The 17,275-nt window shown below is 39.6% G+C and overlaps 1 protein-coding gene across 2 annotated transcripts in view; it reads right to left on the minus strand.

Moving 5' to 3' along the window:
- The window catches only part of VPS41 (VPS41 subunit of HOPS complex), a 104,408-nt gene extending 89,798 nt beyond the window's left edge, over nt 1-14,610 (minus strand). Inside the window, exons 1-2 of one of the 2 annotated variants that reach the window (XM_010713096.3) lie at nt 14,546-14,610; nt 10,818-10,856 (exon numbers count right to left, since the gene is read on the minus strand). In XM_010713096.3, coding sequence (XP_010711398.1) covers nt 10,818-10,856; nt 14,546-14,566 — 60 coding nt within the window. In that variant the 5' untranslated portion in view covers nt 14,567-14,610. Of the gene's footprint in view, nt 1-7,062; nt 7,128-10,817; nt 10,857-14,545 lie in introns of those variants that run through there. The other variant, XM_010713097.3, reaches the window with a different exon arrangement.
- Between the last annotated feature and the right edge of the window lie 2,665 nt (nt 14,611-17,275).

The following is a 17,275-nucleotide window of genomic DNA, read 5'->3' on the forward strand; positions in this document are numbered from 1 at the left end:
AAAAAAAAAACAAAAAACACCCCACCAAAAATCAATTTCTCAACTAACATGGATTTTTACTAAGTGTATGGCGCTTTTAATTAAAGAGAAGTCCTTTAAAGCATCCTAGAGGAGTCTGAACGTATGAAAACAAATTTTATAGCGCTGCCTCTTGTTCTGCAGCCAAACACATCCTTCCATGCAGGCTGCCTAAGAAAACACAACAGCCCAGGATCTTGAAATTCTTGTCAAATATTGAGGGGAAAAGAAATACATACTACACAAGATGTTGAAAGTGCTGCACACATGGCAGATTTAAATTCAGGAAGTGCAGGAGTCCCACAGAGCTGACGAGAGGCAACTACCTTTGGGTTGCTTTAAAGTAAATAATAACCATTTTTCAACCACAGGAACACTGATTTGAAACTCATTTTCCTTTTATTTTTCTCTTTGCTTGTTGCTGCTAAGCTAAGAGTAGAATTGCTAGGAAGAACTTGTTCCAGGTATCCACAGCTATTTCCTGTGGGAAGCATGTTTCCAGTTGAAAGAAATATCCTAATTAGCTGGTCAGACCAATCTAAATCCCACTCCTGTTAGGGGCCCTGCTTGCTTCTGAATTCCTGCAATTAAAGGAATTGCTCTTCCCACGCCCACTGCACAGTAGGCAGGGAGCTTCCTCCCAACTCTTCACCTGGAGCAGATTTACACAGCTGAAGCGTGCTGCAAGTGTGCACCAAGTCCTCCAAGGGCCAGTATCACCGCGAGGGAAGCGATCTGCCTTTCGACATGCAAGCTTACTGCCTTCCTCAAATATTCTGGCCCTACCCTCCCCGGCTTTGCCTACAGGAACAACTGCAGTAAAATACTGAGTAGAGAAAATAATCCAAGAATTCGTCCTGGCAAAGAACATATCCAGAAGGAAACCGTGGGCAGCTCCTGGAGTTATTCCATTAGCCCATATTTGCTCCTGCAACGGCGAATCTGCCCACAGGTCAGTCTGTCACATGAACTGCATGCTCTGCTGATTGTGGATACTCTAATTATGTTACGGGCATTGACAGCAAAGTGTCATCCTTCCCGCACGATTTGTCCTCTAAGTTTTCCAAAGCCTTTATGGAAATAAACGGTGCATACGTTATAAGGCAAGTGCCCTTCATCTTTGCTTGCGCATCGCCCATCCAGTTCCAGCCAGAACTCCAATTACTGGAGGTGGTCACTCCAGCACTGTTTACACCTTCATGTTTTGACCCTGCGAACCATTAAAATTCAAACAGAAAAGCACCTGAGTTAATCACGCCAGTAATTTCAGAGGGGCTACACTCACATCTTACCGAAACAAAGCCCTGGTGTCACAGGCTTAGAGGGCCATGTCTTGAGGAAAGAAAAAGACAAAAAAGAACCCAGCTCCTTTTCATACTTTCAAATTCACCTCAATTTCAGAAATTTTAAGAAAAATGTTACATTGGCTCATTTCCTACTAGCTTAGACAGCATTTCTTGACATTTAATGCAGTCCGGATCTGTGGAAGCCCACGTAGAATCTATTAAGAAATTATTTTCTTTCCAAAATCAATTATCACTCAGAACAAGAAATTAAAATAACTAGTTACAGTTCCAGAATTGTTTGTTCACAAACTTGTGAAAATTTTGAGTCAAACCAAAGACATAAATCCCATTTATTTTGGGGTTGATGTAAAGGTTCAAAGAGCATCCTCCATTATGCAAAATTAAACAATCACATCCTTTGTGGTTTGCTGAGGGTGGATCACTTACTACAGAAATGACAGAATCACAGAATGGCCAGGGTTGGAAGGGACCTCAAGGATCATGAATCTCCAACCCCCTATCTGACAACAAATAAAATATAAAATATAATAAAATATTTAAAAAGGCTTCTAGTCCCAGAATGCAGTCTTCAAAAGCTACTTAATTTTCTTCTATACATACAGAAGCACAAAGTCAAGAAAAATATTTAGTAGAACTCAGTAAGATCACCTACTGCTCTTCTGATCAAATCTAGGCTCTCTCAGCAGCTTCTTGACCAATAGGATAAAAATCTCCAAGCCTTAGCTTTTTATAGAGGTGGTGTCTTAATCGGAGGGCTGCAGTGGTTTTATACATTTTATTTTTGAGGGTCTTTTCTCTACAAATCCCCTAACTGACATGGGACTAATGAGTACTCATTGGAATGGGTGATACCCTGTTGAGAAGAGGGAAGGGAGGAACTTCTAACACCTCCCAGCACCTCTGAGAGCCGCGCTATCAGCAGGCATTTGCACAACGTGCCTGAGCCACAGGCCATGGGCAAGCCCTTCCTCTTACTGTACCTGTGCTGAATAGGGCAGGAATGTACTGGGAAGGCTGCACAACGCTCAGCTTGGACTCAGTGGGGTCTGAGAAGCAAGGCTATTGCAAGACGTATGAGGAAGCTCACAATGCCCGACAACGCAGTAGATAAAACAAAACTATTGATTTCACCTCATTAGTACTCCTAGAGATTTCTTACACTGGCCATAATGTCTCCTTTGGTCCAGAAACAAAATGTTATGATTATTTTCAGTCTTATCTTCTGCAGCTCAGATCCCAAACCTTTCTTTTGGCTTTATCTCCCTTCATTCAGATTCAAGAGATATCAAAGCACTGACTCATAAACAAATCTGATTTCAGGTTTGCTAAGCCCCATTCCTACGGATTTTTAGAGAAAACAGTCTTCTTGCAGTGAGCGGCTCAGGAAAGGAGATTCACTGCTCCATCGCTCAGTCATCTCTAGTCCTCATTACCCAGACTGTATTTAGCCTACACTCAGCCTAGACAAGCTGGTAATCCAGATTACCAGACACAAACTTCTGTGTCTCCAGTAGCATCTCAGGAATGTCTGTATGCATCATTTCTTAATTCTTGCTTTACTGTATTTCACAAAGAATTACAAAAAGATAACACATGCTAGAGAACAATATTGCCCAATACAACTAGTGAATTACAAACTTAAACCAAGTATGGGACATAATAAGCAGGGGATTTAATATTCTTAAAGCAGTTTTAAAAATTATAAAAAGGAAGCTTTTAACAAATTGCTAATGTCTGTTGATGAGTTAAGTAACATCATAATGCGATAATGGAGTTTGGAGATCCCTTCAATCTCCACCTCAGACCAAGTCTCCAAGTCCCAAGTTCAGTAATAATACTGAATGGTTAGGCTCCAATTATTGTTAAAAATCATTTAAGGGCAATCTTTATTTCCAATGAAAACAGCCATTATTTGTGTTGTGCTTTTCCAGCTAACATTTACGTTCCATTATTGTGAAAATAGTATCGGGTCACTATTTCATATTAGCAAGAAACATAGATTGCCTTTCAGAATCCCAGTCTTCCCAATCTTCCCGGTTGCTCATTTCTCCATTTCACCTTCTTTTAAGAGAAAAAAAAAAACAAACAAATCCCAAAGCAAAACCAGAAGAAAACATGCTGCTACCCACTGCTCAGGAACAGATATCAACTTTGCTTGCTGAAGAGACAAGTGACACAGGGCCAACAAGGAGAATCATAGTAGAATATCTTAATATGGCAAAGTGCAACCTCATCATTACTGCTTTTCTACCCCATAATACAATTCCCAGATTTCTGTTCCTGTCTCAATGATAAAGAGACTACCTGTGTCATTTTCAGGCTTAGAATCCTGACTCAATTTTTCTCAGTGCAATCTCTAACACTAGAAAAATGCTTAAATAATTAAAAAAATTAAAAAAATATATATATATAACCTACACCTCAAAAGCCTTTCATCTTCAAAAGCCCGGTTTGTTAGCTAGTAAAGGATCTAAAACAAAGTGTTGTTGCAAGTTGTTGTCTTATTTACTATGCTGAATTTAAATATTATGTGCTTTACTGGACTCCCTTGAGGCTAGAAGTGACTGAGAGAACAGAAACCTCTTTTCCTCTAGAACTCCCATACTGAAGTTCAGTCCCACATGGAAATCTTAACAAAATACTAAAAATACATTAGTTGGTTTAAGAAATGAGAAGTGCAAAGAGACTTTCATCCTAAAGGTCCCTGCTCAGCAATGCAGGCTTGTCCTCCCAGAGATTCCCCTGCCTCTCCAGCTCGCCCCGCAGAACAGGTAGAGTGCTCTGCAGGGACATCTGGACAGCGGTGGGGATGATGGTTCTCAACCTGGTCATCAAGGACATGGAGGTGCTGGAGCAGGTGCAAAGAAGGGCAACAAGGCTGTGAAGGGCTTGGAGAATATGGCCTATAAGGAGAGTGAAGGAACTGGGGCTGTTTAGCCTGAGGAAAAGGGGGATGAGGGGAGACCTTATTGCTCTTCAAATAACTGAAAGGTGCTCACAGTGAGAGTGGGGTTGGTCTCTTCTCACTGGTGACAGGACGAGGGGAAACGGCCTCAAATTGCACCAGGGTAAGTTTAGGTTGGATATCAGGAAAAACTTCTTTACAGAAAGGGTTGTTAAGCACTGGAATAGGCTCCCCAGGGAGGTGGTTGAGTCACCATCCCTGGATGCGTTTAAGAACTGTTTGGATGTGGTGCTCAGGGCCATGATTTAGCAGAGGGTTGTTAGAGTTAGGGCAGTACGTTGGACTGATGGTGGTTGAACTCGATGATCTTTAAGGTCTTTTTCAATCTGAGCAACTCTATGATTCTGTGATTCAAGTCACCCATTCAGATGCAGATAAAGCAGCAGCAAATGAAAGCTATAAACATTCAAGGTCTAATTCATTAGCCTGCCTAGCCAAAAACTGAAAAGACAGTTTCCCTCAAAACAAAGCCATATTTTGAAATTACTGATTTCAAGTGACAATCTTGGTAACAATATCAACAAAGGATGCAAATTATTGAGGAGGGTAGGGGAGACAGTTATCTTTGTAAAAGACCTGGTTACACAGACTGCTGCATTTTAATGCTGAGTAAACACGGGCTCTGCAAGAATTAAAGTAGCTTGGAATGAAAGTCACAATCATTCAGAATAAATACCAAAAAAGACTGAGCTACCTATCTGTACAATTGGTTGGAATAGAAATTCTACTATAGAAAACACCAGTAAGACAAAAGATTGAAAATTCCAAACCATGAAGTCACATTTGGGACTTACACAGCTAAAAACTATTTTCCTCTAGTTCTATGGTGAAAATTCAGTGATGTTAGCTCAGTGAAGGAAGTGAAGTGCATAACCTGCCATCCAGCTTCTTTATGATTCCTCTAAGGCAAATCACCAATACCTTCCCAGCCTCTGGTTGTAAAATTGGCAAATCTGGATTACAATGTTAAATTTCACACAGCACTTTTTCTGTTCTCCCATGCATTTTCTTCAGGGATTTATTTAATCCCTCAGCCTCTTTGGAAAATGCAGATATACACCAGGAGCAAGGAATTATGATGATATGGCTGCCTGTGAATATGTATCAAAAAGGGCTGCATTCAGAGTATGAAATAACACGCGGAAGAAAAGCAAAGCACTGAGCATTTTATTTCTTCCCAAAACTGTTGTGCTATGCAGAACGTCACACTAAATTTCCAGAACACCAATTGAAGATTCACTCGCACAGGTTTGAAGAAGCTGGTCATCAGCCAAGTTATGAAGCAGAAATAACACAGACAACATACTGCACACGAGCAATCATTATAAATGGCATGTAATAGAAAAAAGTAGTAAAGTCCATATAATAAGACTTGGTTCCAATTCAACTCCCAACAATTTCTTTTGCTGATAGTTTTGTGCAGGGCAAAAAACATCCGAAAACTTTTACACTGTTCCACTTCAGGAATTAAAAAAAAAACAAAACAAAACAAACACCACCACAGGATCAGTCCATCCACTTCAACCATACCATACCCACAGACAGCATAGGACAGGCTGTTTTATCTTCCATGTCCATCCAGGAGTGAAAAATCCAAACAGTTCAACTCTCAACAAAACTACACATTTCTACTTGTATTTTCCCTTTGCTGAGTAAGGAACTTGGGCAAGCATTTGTTTCCTTCACAAACCCTACTTGAGCAGTTGCCACCTTGTGATGTACTGCAGATGAAAGCCCTACAGTGCAGTTTTGGGAACAGTAATTTTTAAAGTTACTTTCACCCACTTACCACAGTGAAAGAGCTACAAGGCTCACAGCTGAATTTTCCCACTGCTTCCCATTTTCTACCCCTCACTGTTATTCCACCCAAATGAATGCATTTAGTCTTTTGGAAAGGCCACATCTGCATACTGTTAACACACCAGCTTTGCAATTGCATTTCATTTCTATAACCTGAGCAGTATTTTACTTTTTACGTATTCCACAACACACAGGCAGAACAGGCACTTTGGTTAATATTAATAGCTCATTAGATGAAGTATGTAATTTTCATCCCAAACCAGAAGATATTCAAAGAATTTAGCAATAATCCGTTTTTCCTGCAAGTCAATCCTCTAAGATGTGTATTATGTTAGTTACTAGTCACTGTAAACTTGTTTTTCTAATTAATATATGAAAAAATTCCATTTAAACTGCAATAAATAATTTACCACACTCATCCTACTGACTCAAATTGATTAATAATTTGCACGATACATTTTCTCATTATTAAGGAGGATAACTTTCTATTTGGAATTTATATGTATTTTCCTTCCCTTCTCCCTATTTAAAAGGCCAACATCACTTAAAGCTATGCAAGGAGAAGCAATGTCTCCCCAGACGGTTCAGGTATGTGAAACAGAATGCAAACAGTTTCCTAAGTATTTTTCTCCCAGCTTATGTTTTTAAAACTGGAAATTACAAACAAACAAACAAAAAAAAAAAGGCAACCTAGTATAGAGTTATTCAATAATAAAGACAGAAGGCATGATGACATGAAATGATTTACGAAAGGTCAGACAGAAAACAAAAAATTGCAAGTTGGACTGAATTACGGTAGCCAAGTCTACTTCTCATTAATTTTTTGTTGCAATGGTGATGCTCCTTCAAAAGCTTACTAGCCACAGAAGAGCTCACCTCTTCCAGCCCAGTGCTCAGCACTCCATGTTAAGAGGACATTTTGATGGAAACTGAGTATGACAAGGAGCTTTTCTTACCAGATGCTTTACTTACTTGAAACGATTTAATTGCTTTGACCTAATCCAGACCTAGCATACAAGACAAAGATCTGGAGAGCACTGAAAAGGAAAAGAAAACATCAAGGCTTTTTTTGTTGTCCTCCTTTTAATGCTTACACATTTCATAACTGTGTTCAAGTTCAGATCTGTTTTCAAAACCTTGAAGAATAAAAACACCATCAGTTTCACTGGAAGAAGTGTATGGCTGTGAGATATCTTTAAGCCCACACTGGGTTAACAAAGGATTTCTACAATAACTTCCCCTTCGTAAATTCTCCTATGATTTAGTAACATGGCGTTTAAATAGCTAGAAGAGAAAGTTACATGAACATATCCTTTTCACAAGGGATGAGCACTCAAAGATCAGGAAATAGGCAAAAAAAATTAAGAGTGATAAAAATGGAAGTGGTGGAAGTGCTCAAATGGAAACACACCACGCTATACAGCACAGAGATGTGATCAGTAACAAACACAAGTACCTAATAAAAAAGAGCAAGGCACATAATGCAGCATTTTAACTCTAAGAACACAAATTATTATTCTTCAAAAACTTTTTGCATAAAATAAGCATCTGCCTTCCTTGTTGTTTTCTTCAGCAGGCCAAAAATACAGAACAAAAACTTAAGTCTGCAGTGCAAGGCACACAGAAATCAGTAAAATCTCTCACATAATCACAGAGTTGTTCTGTGGGACAAAGCACTGGTCTTATGATTCCACTGACACTTTTTTGAAAAAAGTCCTTGTAATGGAAATAAGTAGTGGAACAGAACCATCTGCTCATACGCCAAGTAGTAAATTAGAAAGGAAAAAACAACATTAATAAATAACCAGCCAAATTTCAGAATGATAACTTAGCTCTCATCAAGAAGGAAGGCTCCATTTCATGAATTTCATTAAATTAGTTGAAAGTAAAATAATATTTTCCTCAGGACACTTCACAATGGTCCATTATGTAATATAACAGGATTCTCTTATTAAAAGCAACTTTCAAAGCAGTAACAACTTTAATGCCAGAAAAAAGCTCTTTTGCATCTCACTTTACCACCATGTTGCACTGCTACAGAAGAAAGCTTGAGTGCTTTCTCACAGATTAGCTCATCTTTAAAAATCACTAGCAAAATCTAAGATGGATATGCCAGAAAGAAAACAACTCAGCTAAGAAGAGTAGGATTTTAGTGAAACAGACACACTGCAAAAACAGATAAATAATTTGAAATCAGAAAGTCAGACTTACACTATACATAATTTTTAAGAATTTTTTTTTCCCTCCACAATTTATGAGTAGCCCGAAGTTACATTACTTTCTTGTCTACTTTTAAGGTCTCATCATATGTGAAGGTCCCAACACGCAGCCCTAGGTGCTGCAAAATAAAATCAAACGAGCTGTTGAGAGGACATTGTACTAGGACTTTTCTGACAAACAAACCTGAGCAGGCTCAACCTCAAATGCAGCCCGCTTGATAATGAAGTTGTGAGAAGTAAAGCAAGCATACTTCATAAGCACAATGTGCAACAAACCACACAGAAGAAAACCAAACCAAAACAACAAATGAACGAAATGAAACACACAACAAAGAAAATGATTGAGCAGAAATACATAGCAAGCCAAGTAGGTTTTTCTTTTGAGAACTACAATATAGCATTAGATATACAGCTTCCTCATCATATCAGCCTCTCTGAACGAAAATTATGTTTACAAAACACCATAAGATATGTAATGATATGAAATAAAAGTCTAAATTGTACTGTGGTTATTAGGAAAGATGTAATGCACTTCTACAAGTGCTGACACACACTGAGATGCCTGCTTAACATCTCAACAGATGCATCACTTCTGCTAATGAATACCTCTTGATTTTACACATTCTGACTTAAGCAGATGGGAAGTATTAAACTCATTCAAGCAGCTTTAAGAACTGAATTTACTAGGAAGAGAGAGTTGTAACCAAACTTACAGCGAGAGGCTCTTGGCTGACACACATTCAAAATGGTCACATTTGTGGACACCCACACTTGAGGTTTATTATGAAGCTTTACCTCCAAGCCTATGCAAACAAACATTCTGGTGTTTGACAAAGAACACGCCATTCAAAATAAATCAAGCAGGTAGCAAATTAGGATTAGCATGTTATTTACTAACTGCTAATAAAGGAATGACATTAAAGGAGTTGCTGCATAAAAGAGAATCACTGCGCATTTGATTCTTTAATAACGCAACGGCAACAGTAATGTAAAAAGTAAAAAAACAACACCCATATTCTGTATTTTATTTATACATCCAGTCCAGACAGGAACATCATTTAGTCAGAAACAGTTATTTAAAATTATCTTTCTCCATAATAAAATAGATTTCTGTAATATAACCTGTATACATCATATGTTCTCTGAAACCAACAGTAATAACTTTCAATTTTATGGAAACAATTTAAATGAAATTAAGTGCAACCAGTTGTATAGGTAAAAACCTTTATTACTGTGATGGCAAGACCTCTACAAAATCCATGCCTTAAATATTACTTTTAACAGTTCAAAAAGGACACTGGCTGCAAGGGTTAGAGACCCAGCTCCTAGAACTTTTCCTCTAAGATCCATCCCAAACCATGTGCCACCCAAAAGAAACCACACAGTTTTACAGTCACAAGAAGTAAGAGTGAAGCTATCAGCTTGCCCTTCAAACAGTGCTAATAAACATTAACAGCATTTAGACACAGTGGTCCTACCACTACTTTTTATTCCACCTTTGATTAGACAGAAACTGCATCATACTTATTTTTCCTTGAAGTAAAAATTAACAAAAGTCCAATAACCCGTGAACACATTTATATTAATTCCACTGTAAATTATTCATTTGAAATAGACTAAAGTGTTAAAAGGTTACTAAAACACTAGAAACACAGGCCCTCATTTGCAATAGGCTTTAAAGCTGGAAAAACTGACAGAGTCATACACATTATTCAGTGAATAACAGCCCATCAGAGGAGATTATTCTTCTACATAAGGCTGAGCATTTGGTCTGGCCACTGTTTACAAGCACTTCACATTAAGGCCCCTCCACACTCAGTGTGGTTCTAGAACGAAAATATTTCACACTAGGCAAAAAGTCACAGGTCATGGAATGGCCTGGATTGAAAAGGACCACAATGATCATCTCGTTTCAACCCCAAAACAGTCAGTTCTCAGCAGCTGCTCCACACAGCAACACAATGGGGCCAAAGAAATCTCTGCTTCTTCCTAGGAGCACCCTACAGTGCCACCACAGCCACTCATGGAAACCAGAAGAAAAAGTTACTCCACAGTCACACAGGGTACCCCCTTGCTAAAAGATTCTTAAAAAAAAAAGCACTATTATGGCCTCTGCAGAATCCACCAGTCTGCCGATTAGGATTTGTGCTTGCTTAGTACCTATGCCTGAAATGTAAAGATTTGGCACTAAATAAAGAAAATACCTTACTTTAATGTAGTGTTAGTGCATATATAATTACACTGTCAATTAAATTTTCAGTTCTTTCACACGGAAACAGAAGTGCATACACTTGAATTTTTCTCTTAATTCACTTTCCCACAATTTAGTGACTGCATTTTTAAATATAAAAAAGCATTTAATAGCAAATCACAGCTCCTTTTCAATAATTGAAGTGTAGCTTAACATTCCTGGCTACACTGTACCAGCAGAATTTCTGAATAAGCAGCTACCAAAACAAATCAGTGACGGCTGTATTTCTCCAAACCAACAGAGGACTAGCAGCTTACCTCAGATTCATCTGTTGATTCCTCATTAGACCTGGTTTCCTGAAAATAGTACAAAGAAAAAAGAGAATATTAGCTAAGTACTTACACAACCCTATGTGAATGAGCCATAGTTCCCCTTTTAAAGTATTTTTAAGTCTTTAATAAGAGAGAAAAATGAAAGCAAGTCAAAGTTCAGTGTTTCTGAACATTCCAGAAGTTATCCTCCCCACTCACACCTACATCATGGGCATCTAATCTAGTGCCACACTGACACTCAGTGGCACCAGGTGACTATGAGACTGCTGCTCCCTGCCCGAAGAGGAAGGGTGAAGCATGCCCCCTGCGAAAGCCTTCCTTCCCTCCAGAAGCATTAAGTTTTACAAAGCAATGCCTTTGTGATTTGACTCCTGAAGCAGAATGGCATTTTCTTGTTATCCAGCTTCTCCATTCAACTATTCAACTATTAGTACAATTATTTTAAAACTAAATAACTTCAAGCCATTTTCCACAGAAATCAGAATTTAGTGATTTTTTTCCTTCCTATCATATATCAACGCAAACCAGGTGGCTTTCTCTTGCCTTTGAAAGGACTGTACCTTTAAAGCAGCTCTGTGTGGCAAGACCATGAATCTTACTGCCCTACCAAAAAAAAAAAATCTACGTTGACTCCTGCTAATCTCTCACCTGTCCACTGGTAAAATCTGCTGATGCAATGCCTCCTCAAAGAAGTCAGCAAAATGAAGATTTACTTAACGTGCTTATTGCTATCAATTGCAATAAAAGGTTGCAGCTAACACGCTGACAGTGAATGTAAGCATTTTAACAACAAAATATGATACAAGCAAAGAATGAGCAAGCTAGAAGGCAGCATTTCAAATCTTATAAAGTAATATTTGGATACTATGATAAATAGGTAGGGAATTTCACGTAAGAAGGAAAAAAAAAGAAAAAGTTACCAACAGTTTAAGGAGAAAGGAAAAAATTAATGCACTGATGACCAGTGTCAACTTTAGTTTGCCATATTTATTTATTTTTCCCATCTATAAAAGGCACTGACTGTCACCTTTAGGCAGAAAGCAAATGCCTGCAAATGCCTTGTCTGCATTACTGGAGGTTCACCTTTAGTGACCATCACAACTGATTACAGATACGGGATATGGGAGAGAAGAAAAGCTGCATTTGGCTACTTGAAACTCTCTGTAAGATGTAACCACGATTGCTGCCATCTTACCACATACAGCCAGGTCCATCTCTAAACCACATACCCCAGGGAATGGCAACCTACATAGTCTGTATTTACAAGGAGAAATAGGAAAGTGCAAGTAGGAGGAGTATGGAAGTCAAGAAAAGGTGAAGAGGGATTAAAACTCAGGTATCCTTTAAGCATAGGCTTAACTTTCATCACTGTGGATCAGCCTCTCCATCTGTTCTAAATAAATAGTTACCTCTCAGAAAACAGTAACTTTGTTATATGAGTAGAATCTTTGTGCATTTTAAGTTCTGTAACAACCAAATGATGAGAGAACTAGAATATCACACCAACACTGGCAGCCCATCAGACAAGCTGTAACACACACAGTCCCCTGCAAAATATCACTAAATTCTAAACATAAAATTTGCCTGTTTCCTGGACACTAAGATCTGCATACTCAGCTCCTCTGTACAAAACATGATGAATACATCATTTTGATATTTAGACACATTTCACGTAGCTTATATCAGAAGGATAATGCGTTTGGGGGGGGAGTGGAGGGGGAATAATCTGTTTTCTCTAAATAAGCATTTAGGACAAGTGACATTTTTACTGCTACACAGGACTTTTTAGTGCAGTTACACCATTTACATTTTTCCCCATGCTTTTTAATTGTTTTGGTTACTCAGAAAAACAAGAGCTAGGGAAAAAAAGTGACAAGAATTCTCAGGGGGAGCTCACTGAGTTTAAACACCATGTAGAGAGGCTCACACAGGTGCACAGCAAAGTTACAGCTTACTTGCTGTTGATCCTTGCATCCATTTGTCACTTAAAACAACAAAGATTACACTAAATTGCGAGTTGTTATGTGAAAGGCCATCCTTGGAAAATAGTGCCCTACGAAGTCGTGGTGCACCAGAAGTAGATTCAAATAAACAATCTATGTGAACCATGAGAATATCAATCTATGCTGCTGTATTAGCAAGCCACTGCAATTGCTGCTGCAAAATTTCATAAACAGAACAGAAATTCAAGTAAGTGTTCTATGGTCTTTATGATTAACAGAAGAAAACATCATTGAATAGTTCAAAAGGAGTCTCAGCTTGGGCAACAAATGCAGAAACTCTATTTGTTCCTTGACAACAGTTTTGCTGAAGGTGTTCAGAATCAACCAATACCAACTAACTCACTTGCTAGCAACTTAACGAAAGAAGCTTTTTTCCCCAGAATTCTCCTACCAGCACAGGCAAACTGTAGTTGTAACTATCCTGGGGTTTTGTCAGGTTGCTTCCCTCTCTCACCAAACACACAAAACAAGAGGACTGTACTCCACTTCTACTTCTAACTGTGGAAAGGAAATTCCTCAGCAGGGAATTGTAGATGACCAGAATCCCAAATCATGTAGGAATAACTGCCATTAGTAGTTCCCAGACTCAAGGGTAAAATCGGAAGTATGCTTCAGACAGATAGCAAATGCTGTTGCTCAGACAGCCTAAGAATAGAGAAAGAGAAAACAGATGAGGAAGTCACAGAAATGCGAAGTAATCTCTAACCGCTAGAATCTCTCATTCTGTAGATCCAATATGAATTTTCAAAACATTTTTTCACTTGGCCTCCTAATACAATGGATATAGGGTTTATAAAACCAGATGTTACTAGCTATTTAAACCTATTACTTAAATCTGCTGGGAGTGGAAAATTGTGAAACTTGGATTTCAAAGAAACCATACTATTCCACTCACAACATACACATCCCTTTCAGTCGAGCTGTGCATACACTGCATAGAAAATAAAGAGAAGAGAGCAAGATATCTTTAACTACATCACGATTACAAAAACACAAACTGCTTTCATCTCTTACTTTAAGAAAGCGGGTAAGAAAATTTATCAGGACTGTTTTTATCCCCAGGGCTTTCTGAAGCACTATTAGTTAAACACTTACCAAATTAGACAAAAAAACCTCCCCCTAAAAGAATCCAGCCTCTCACAACAAAATTTCTGAGAGCAGAAAAGATGGGAACCAAATGGCCAATTTCTCTGAGAGAGTTTTAGAGCTCTTCTTCGTTATGTCTCTCAGGAAGGACAGAAGTCGTGCTGCTCAGCTGCATATCAGAAGTAAAAGCCTAACTCAGCAAACAACACTGAGAAAGTATTCAGGAAGCCAGGGAAATTCATTTCTAGCTTTAATTTTATTGTATTCTCATCCATTCCAGAGGGGCCCTTCCCTTCCTTCAGCCCCTTACTCTCCCTAGCGACAGTGCCAGCTGCATTTCAATCACCCGGCCCCAGATGCTAGAGATTCTATATCAGATGTCACCTATATCAGCACCCCCCACCTCGGGCGGTCTGCTTCAGAGAAGCCCTGACACTCAGCTAACGAGGGGAAGGACTGGAGATTTCGCTCGCTTCCTTCTCTATCTCCAACCCCTGCTGCCGCCACTCCGCGGCCCACGCAGCCTCGCAGTCAAGGCTGCCCCCCGCCTCCCCGCTCCCGCTCCTCGCCCAGCTCCTCGCCCGTCGGCGGGGCAGTGCCCTTACGGCCCCTCTCGGCCTCTACCTTCTCCGCAGCTTCCGCCATGGCGCGGCCAGCTAGCCGTCATGTGAGGGCAGGAAGGCGGAGGGCGGAGGCACCTGGGAAATGTAGTTTATGTGGTGACTGGGTTGTTCTGTCCTTTTTTTAATCGCCGTTCCCGAGTGCGTCTGTGAGGGTAAGACCCGTTGACGAGCGCTCGCCGGAGCAGCACTTGATCTGTTGTGACAGGAGAACCTTACAAAGCCTGCATTTCTTTCCTCAATTCTAAGTGCTGCTGCGTTTTCTCTCTTTAAAACTGAAGACCCGAGTGCCTTGAATGAATCTAAACTACTTTCTTTCTGCGTTAAAAAAATATAACTAAAGCTAAATAGCAGTTAGGCTGTACTTTCAGGTATTATTCAGGTATTGCTAATGAGGTTGCCCCAAACGTGAGGTTGATCAACAGTGTTAATGTACTGAGTCCTCACCCTCGCTATCAAGGCCCAGAATTGAATATAATGCTCAACAACCTGGGCTGTTAGGCTGAAAACATATATGAAAGTACCGTAAGCTCGTAGAGTGGAAGTTAAATGCAGATAGCGTTACCATGACATGGTGATGTAATATTGGTGGTAGGTAGATGGTTGAATTAGATGATTTTAGAGGTCTTTTCCAGTCTTAAATGATTCCATGATTATTTGACAGCAAAATCTGTGTGTCTCATTGCCATAGGCAGACTTCAGTCAAGAGGAAATACAGCTGTCCCTTGAAGACACAATGAGAGGCTGACGCTGGGTTGAGGACCTTCAGTCAACTGTGCCGGTACACGAACATGTTACTGTCATGAATAGATTTAATTTCTAAGGGAGATAATACAAGAAAATGTAAATTTTTAATCAGTTAGCAGATACCGTCGAGGCATCGTGGCAAAGGAGTTCATAAATGCCATCCTGATCATATGCACATAGGGACACCCCATAGAATCATAGAATGGCTTGTGTTTAAGGGGACCTTAAAGATCATCTAGTTTGAAACCCCAGCCTTGGACAGATTTGCCACTTACCCAATCACGCTGTCCAGGGTCCCACCCAACCCAGTCTTGAGTTCCTCCAGAGATGGGCATCCACAGCTTCTCTGGGTAACCTGTTCCAGTACCTCACCACCCCCTGAATAAAAAAGTTATTTCTAAAATTTAGTACTCTAGGCTGCAGCTAGATCTCTCCAAATCCTTCTCTTCAAGCTGAACAAGCCCAACTCCCTCAATATTTCCTCACAGGGGAGGTACTCCAGCACTTTGATAATCTTCCTGGCTCTCCTCTGGGCCCATTCCAACAGTTCCACTTCTTTCCTGTACTGGGGATCCCCAGGCCTGGGCGCAGCACTGCAGATGGGGCCTCACAAGTGCAGAGTATAGAGGGAGACAATCACCTCCCTCTTCCTGCTGGCCACCCCTTTTTTAATGCAGTCTAGCATACTGTTGGCTTTTTGCTCATGTCCAACTTTTTGTCCATCCCAGGCACACTCCTCTGCATGGCTGCTCTCAATTGAGTTCTTTTCCCAGTCTGTACTTCTGTCTGGAATTGCCTTGACTCAAGTGCAGTGCCTTGCACTTGGCCTTGTTAAAGTTTATTAGGCTCTTGTGTGCACACTTCTTGAGCCTGTCCAGGTCCCTCTGGATGGCATCCCTTCCTTCTGTTGTGTCAACTTCATCACAAGCCTTGATGTCATTGGCAAACTTGCTGAGGGTAAGATATTAAGCTACCATTGTGCAAGATATTGTTAAGACCTCAGCTGAGAAAAAATGTAAATTTCAACCCACTTTTGCTCAACAAAAAAAAAAAAAAGATGAATCCAAATCTAGTGGGTGTCAACTTTGTCCATGGCAGGTGTTTGGAGATTGATGATCATGAATGTCTCTTCCAATCTAAACCATTCAGTGATTCTATGAAATGATTCTATGAAAGGGAGCAAAAGACAACTGAAAGGATCACAGAAATTCAGCTGTTCTGCTGGCTTTTTCAGTCTAGAAATAAAAAGGAGCTGAAGAGGAAAAAGTGCTATTAAAGTGAAAGGTATGAGAGGAAATAGGTATCAGCTGTTTTCAGTACATTTAGGCTGGAAAAGAGAAGTAGATTCCTGTGTATCAGACAAATGAGGTCCTCTGATGAATCTGTCTAGCAAGAAATGTAACTGATTACAAGAGTCATAATAAACTTCTGTAAGAGACTGCAAGAGATTTTGCTAGTAGCTGTGTAGCTTACACAGAAAACTCATTCTGATCTCATTCTGACCTCCTTGAATCTTAGTCTTGTTGAAACAAAGGAAACAATACCACTGCTATCAGTGGATTCATGATATGTCCTGTATATTATCTGGTACTTGAAGACTGTATATCTAGTGAAAAGAAAGTTTGCCTGGTATCTTGTTTGGTTGCTTTTCTTGTCCCCCACTTTTAGGAAAAGAAATGATTAGGAGTTTGGAGCTTCAGTTCTGTTGGTTTTTTTGTTTTTCTTAAACAGAGGCATTTTCTGATGCATTTTAAACTGGAATAAGCTTTAGTAACTGACTTTAAGAATGCCAAGAAAAAATAGAGTGTAAGGGAAAGGATGGCAGATCTTGTAAACTTGACTATTGTAACATATGACAAGGCATATTTGTTACGAACAGTCAAAGAACAGCTGTTCCTGTTTTCACTGTACGTAGAATAAGTGGTATAAACAATGTGATTTACAAAGCATACTACTTATTTCTGACAGAAATGTGCAAATGTGTGTT

This window comes from Meleagris gallopavo, chromosome 6 (genome assembly GCF_000146605.3).
Source record: "Meleagris gallopavo isolate NT-WF06-2002-E0010 breed Aviagen turkey brand Nicholas breeding stock chromosome 6, Turkey_5.1, whole genome shotgun sequence".
In the NCBI taxonomy this organism is placed as follows: Eukaryota; Metazoa; Chordata; class Aves; order Galliformes; family Phasianidae; genus Meleagris; species Meleagris gallopavo.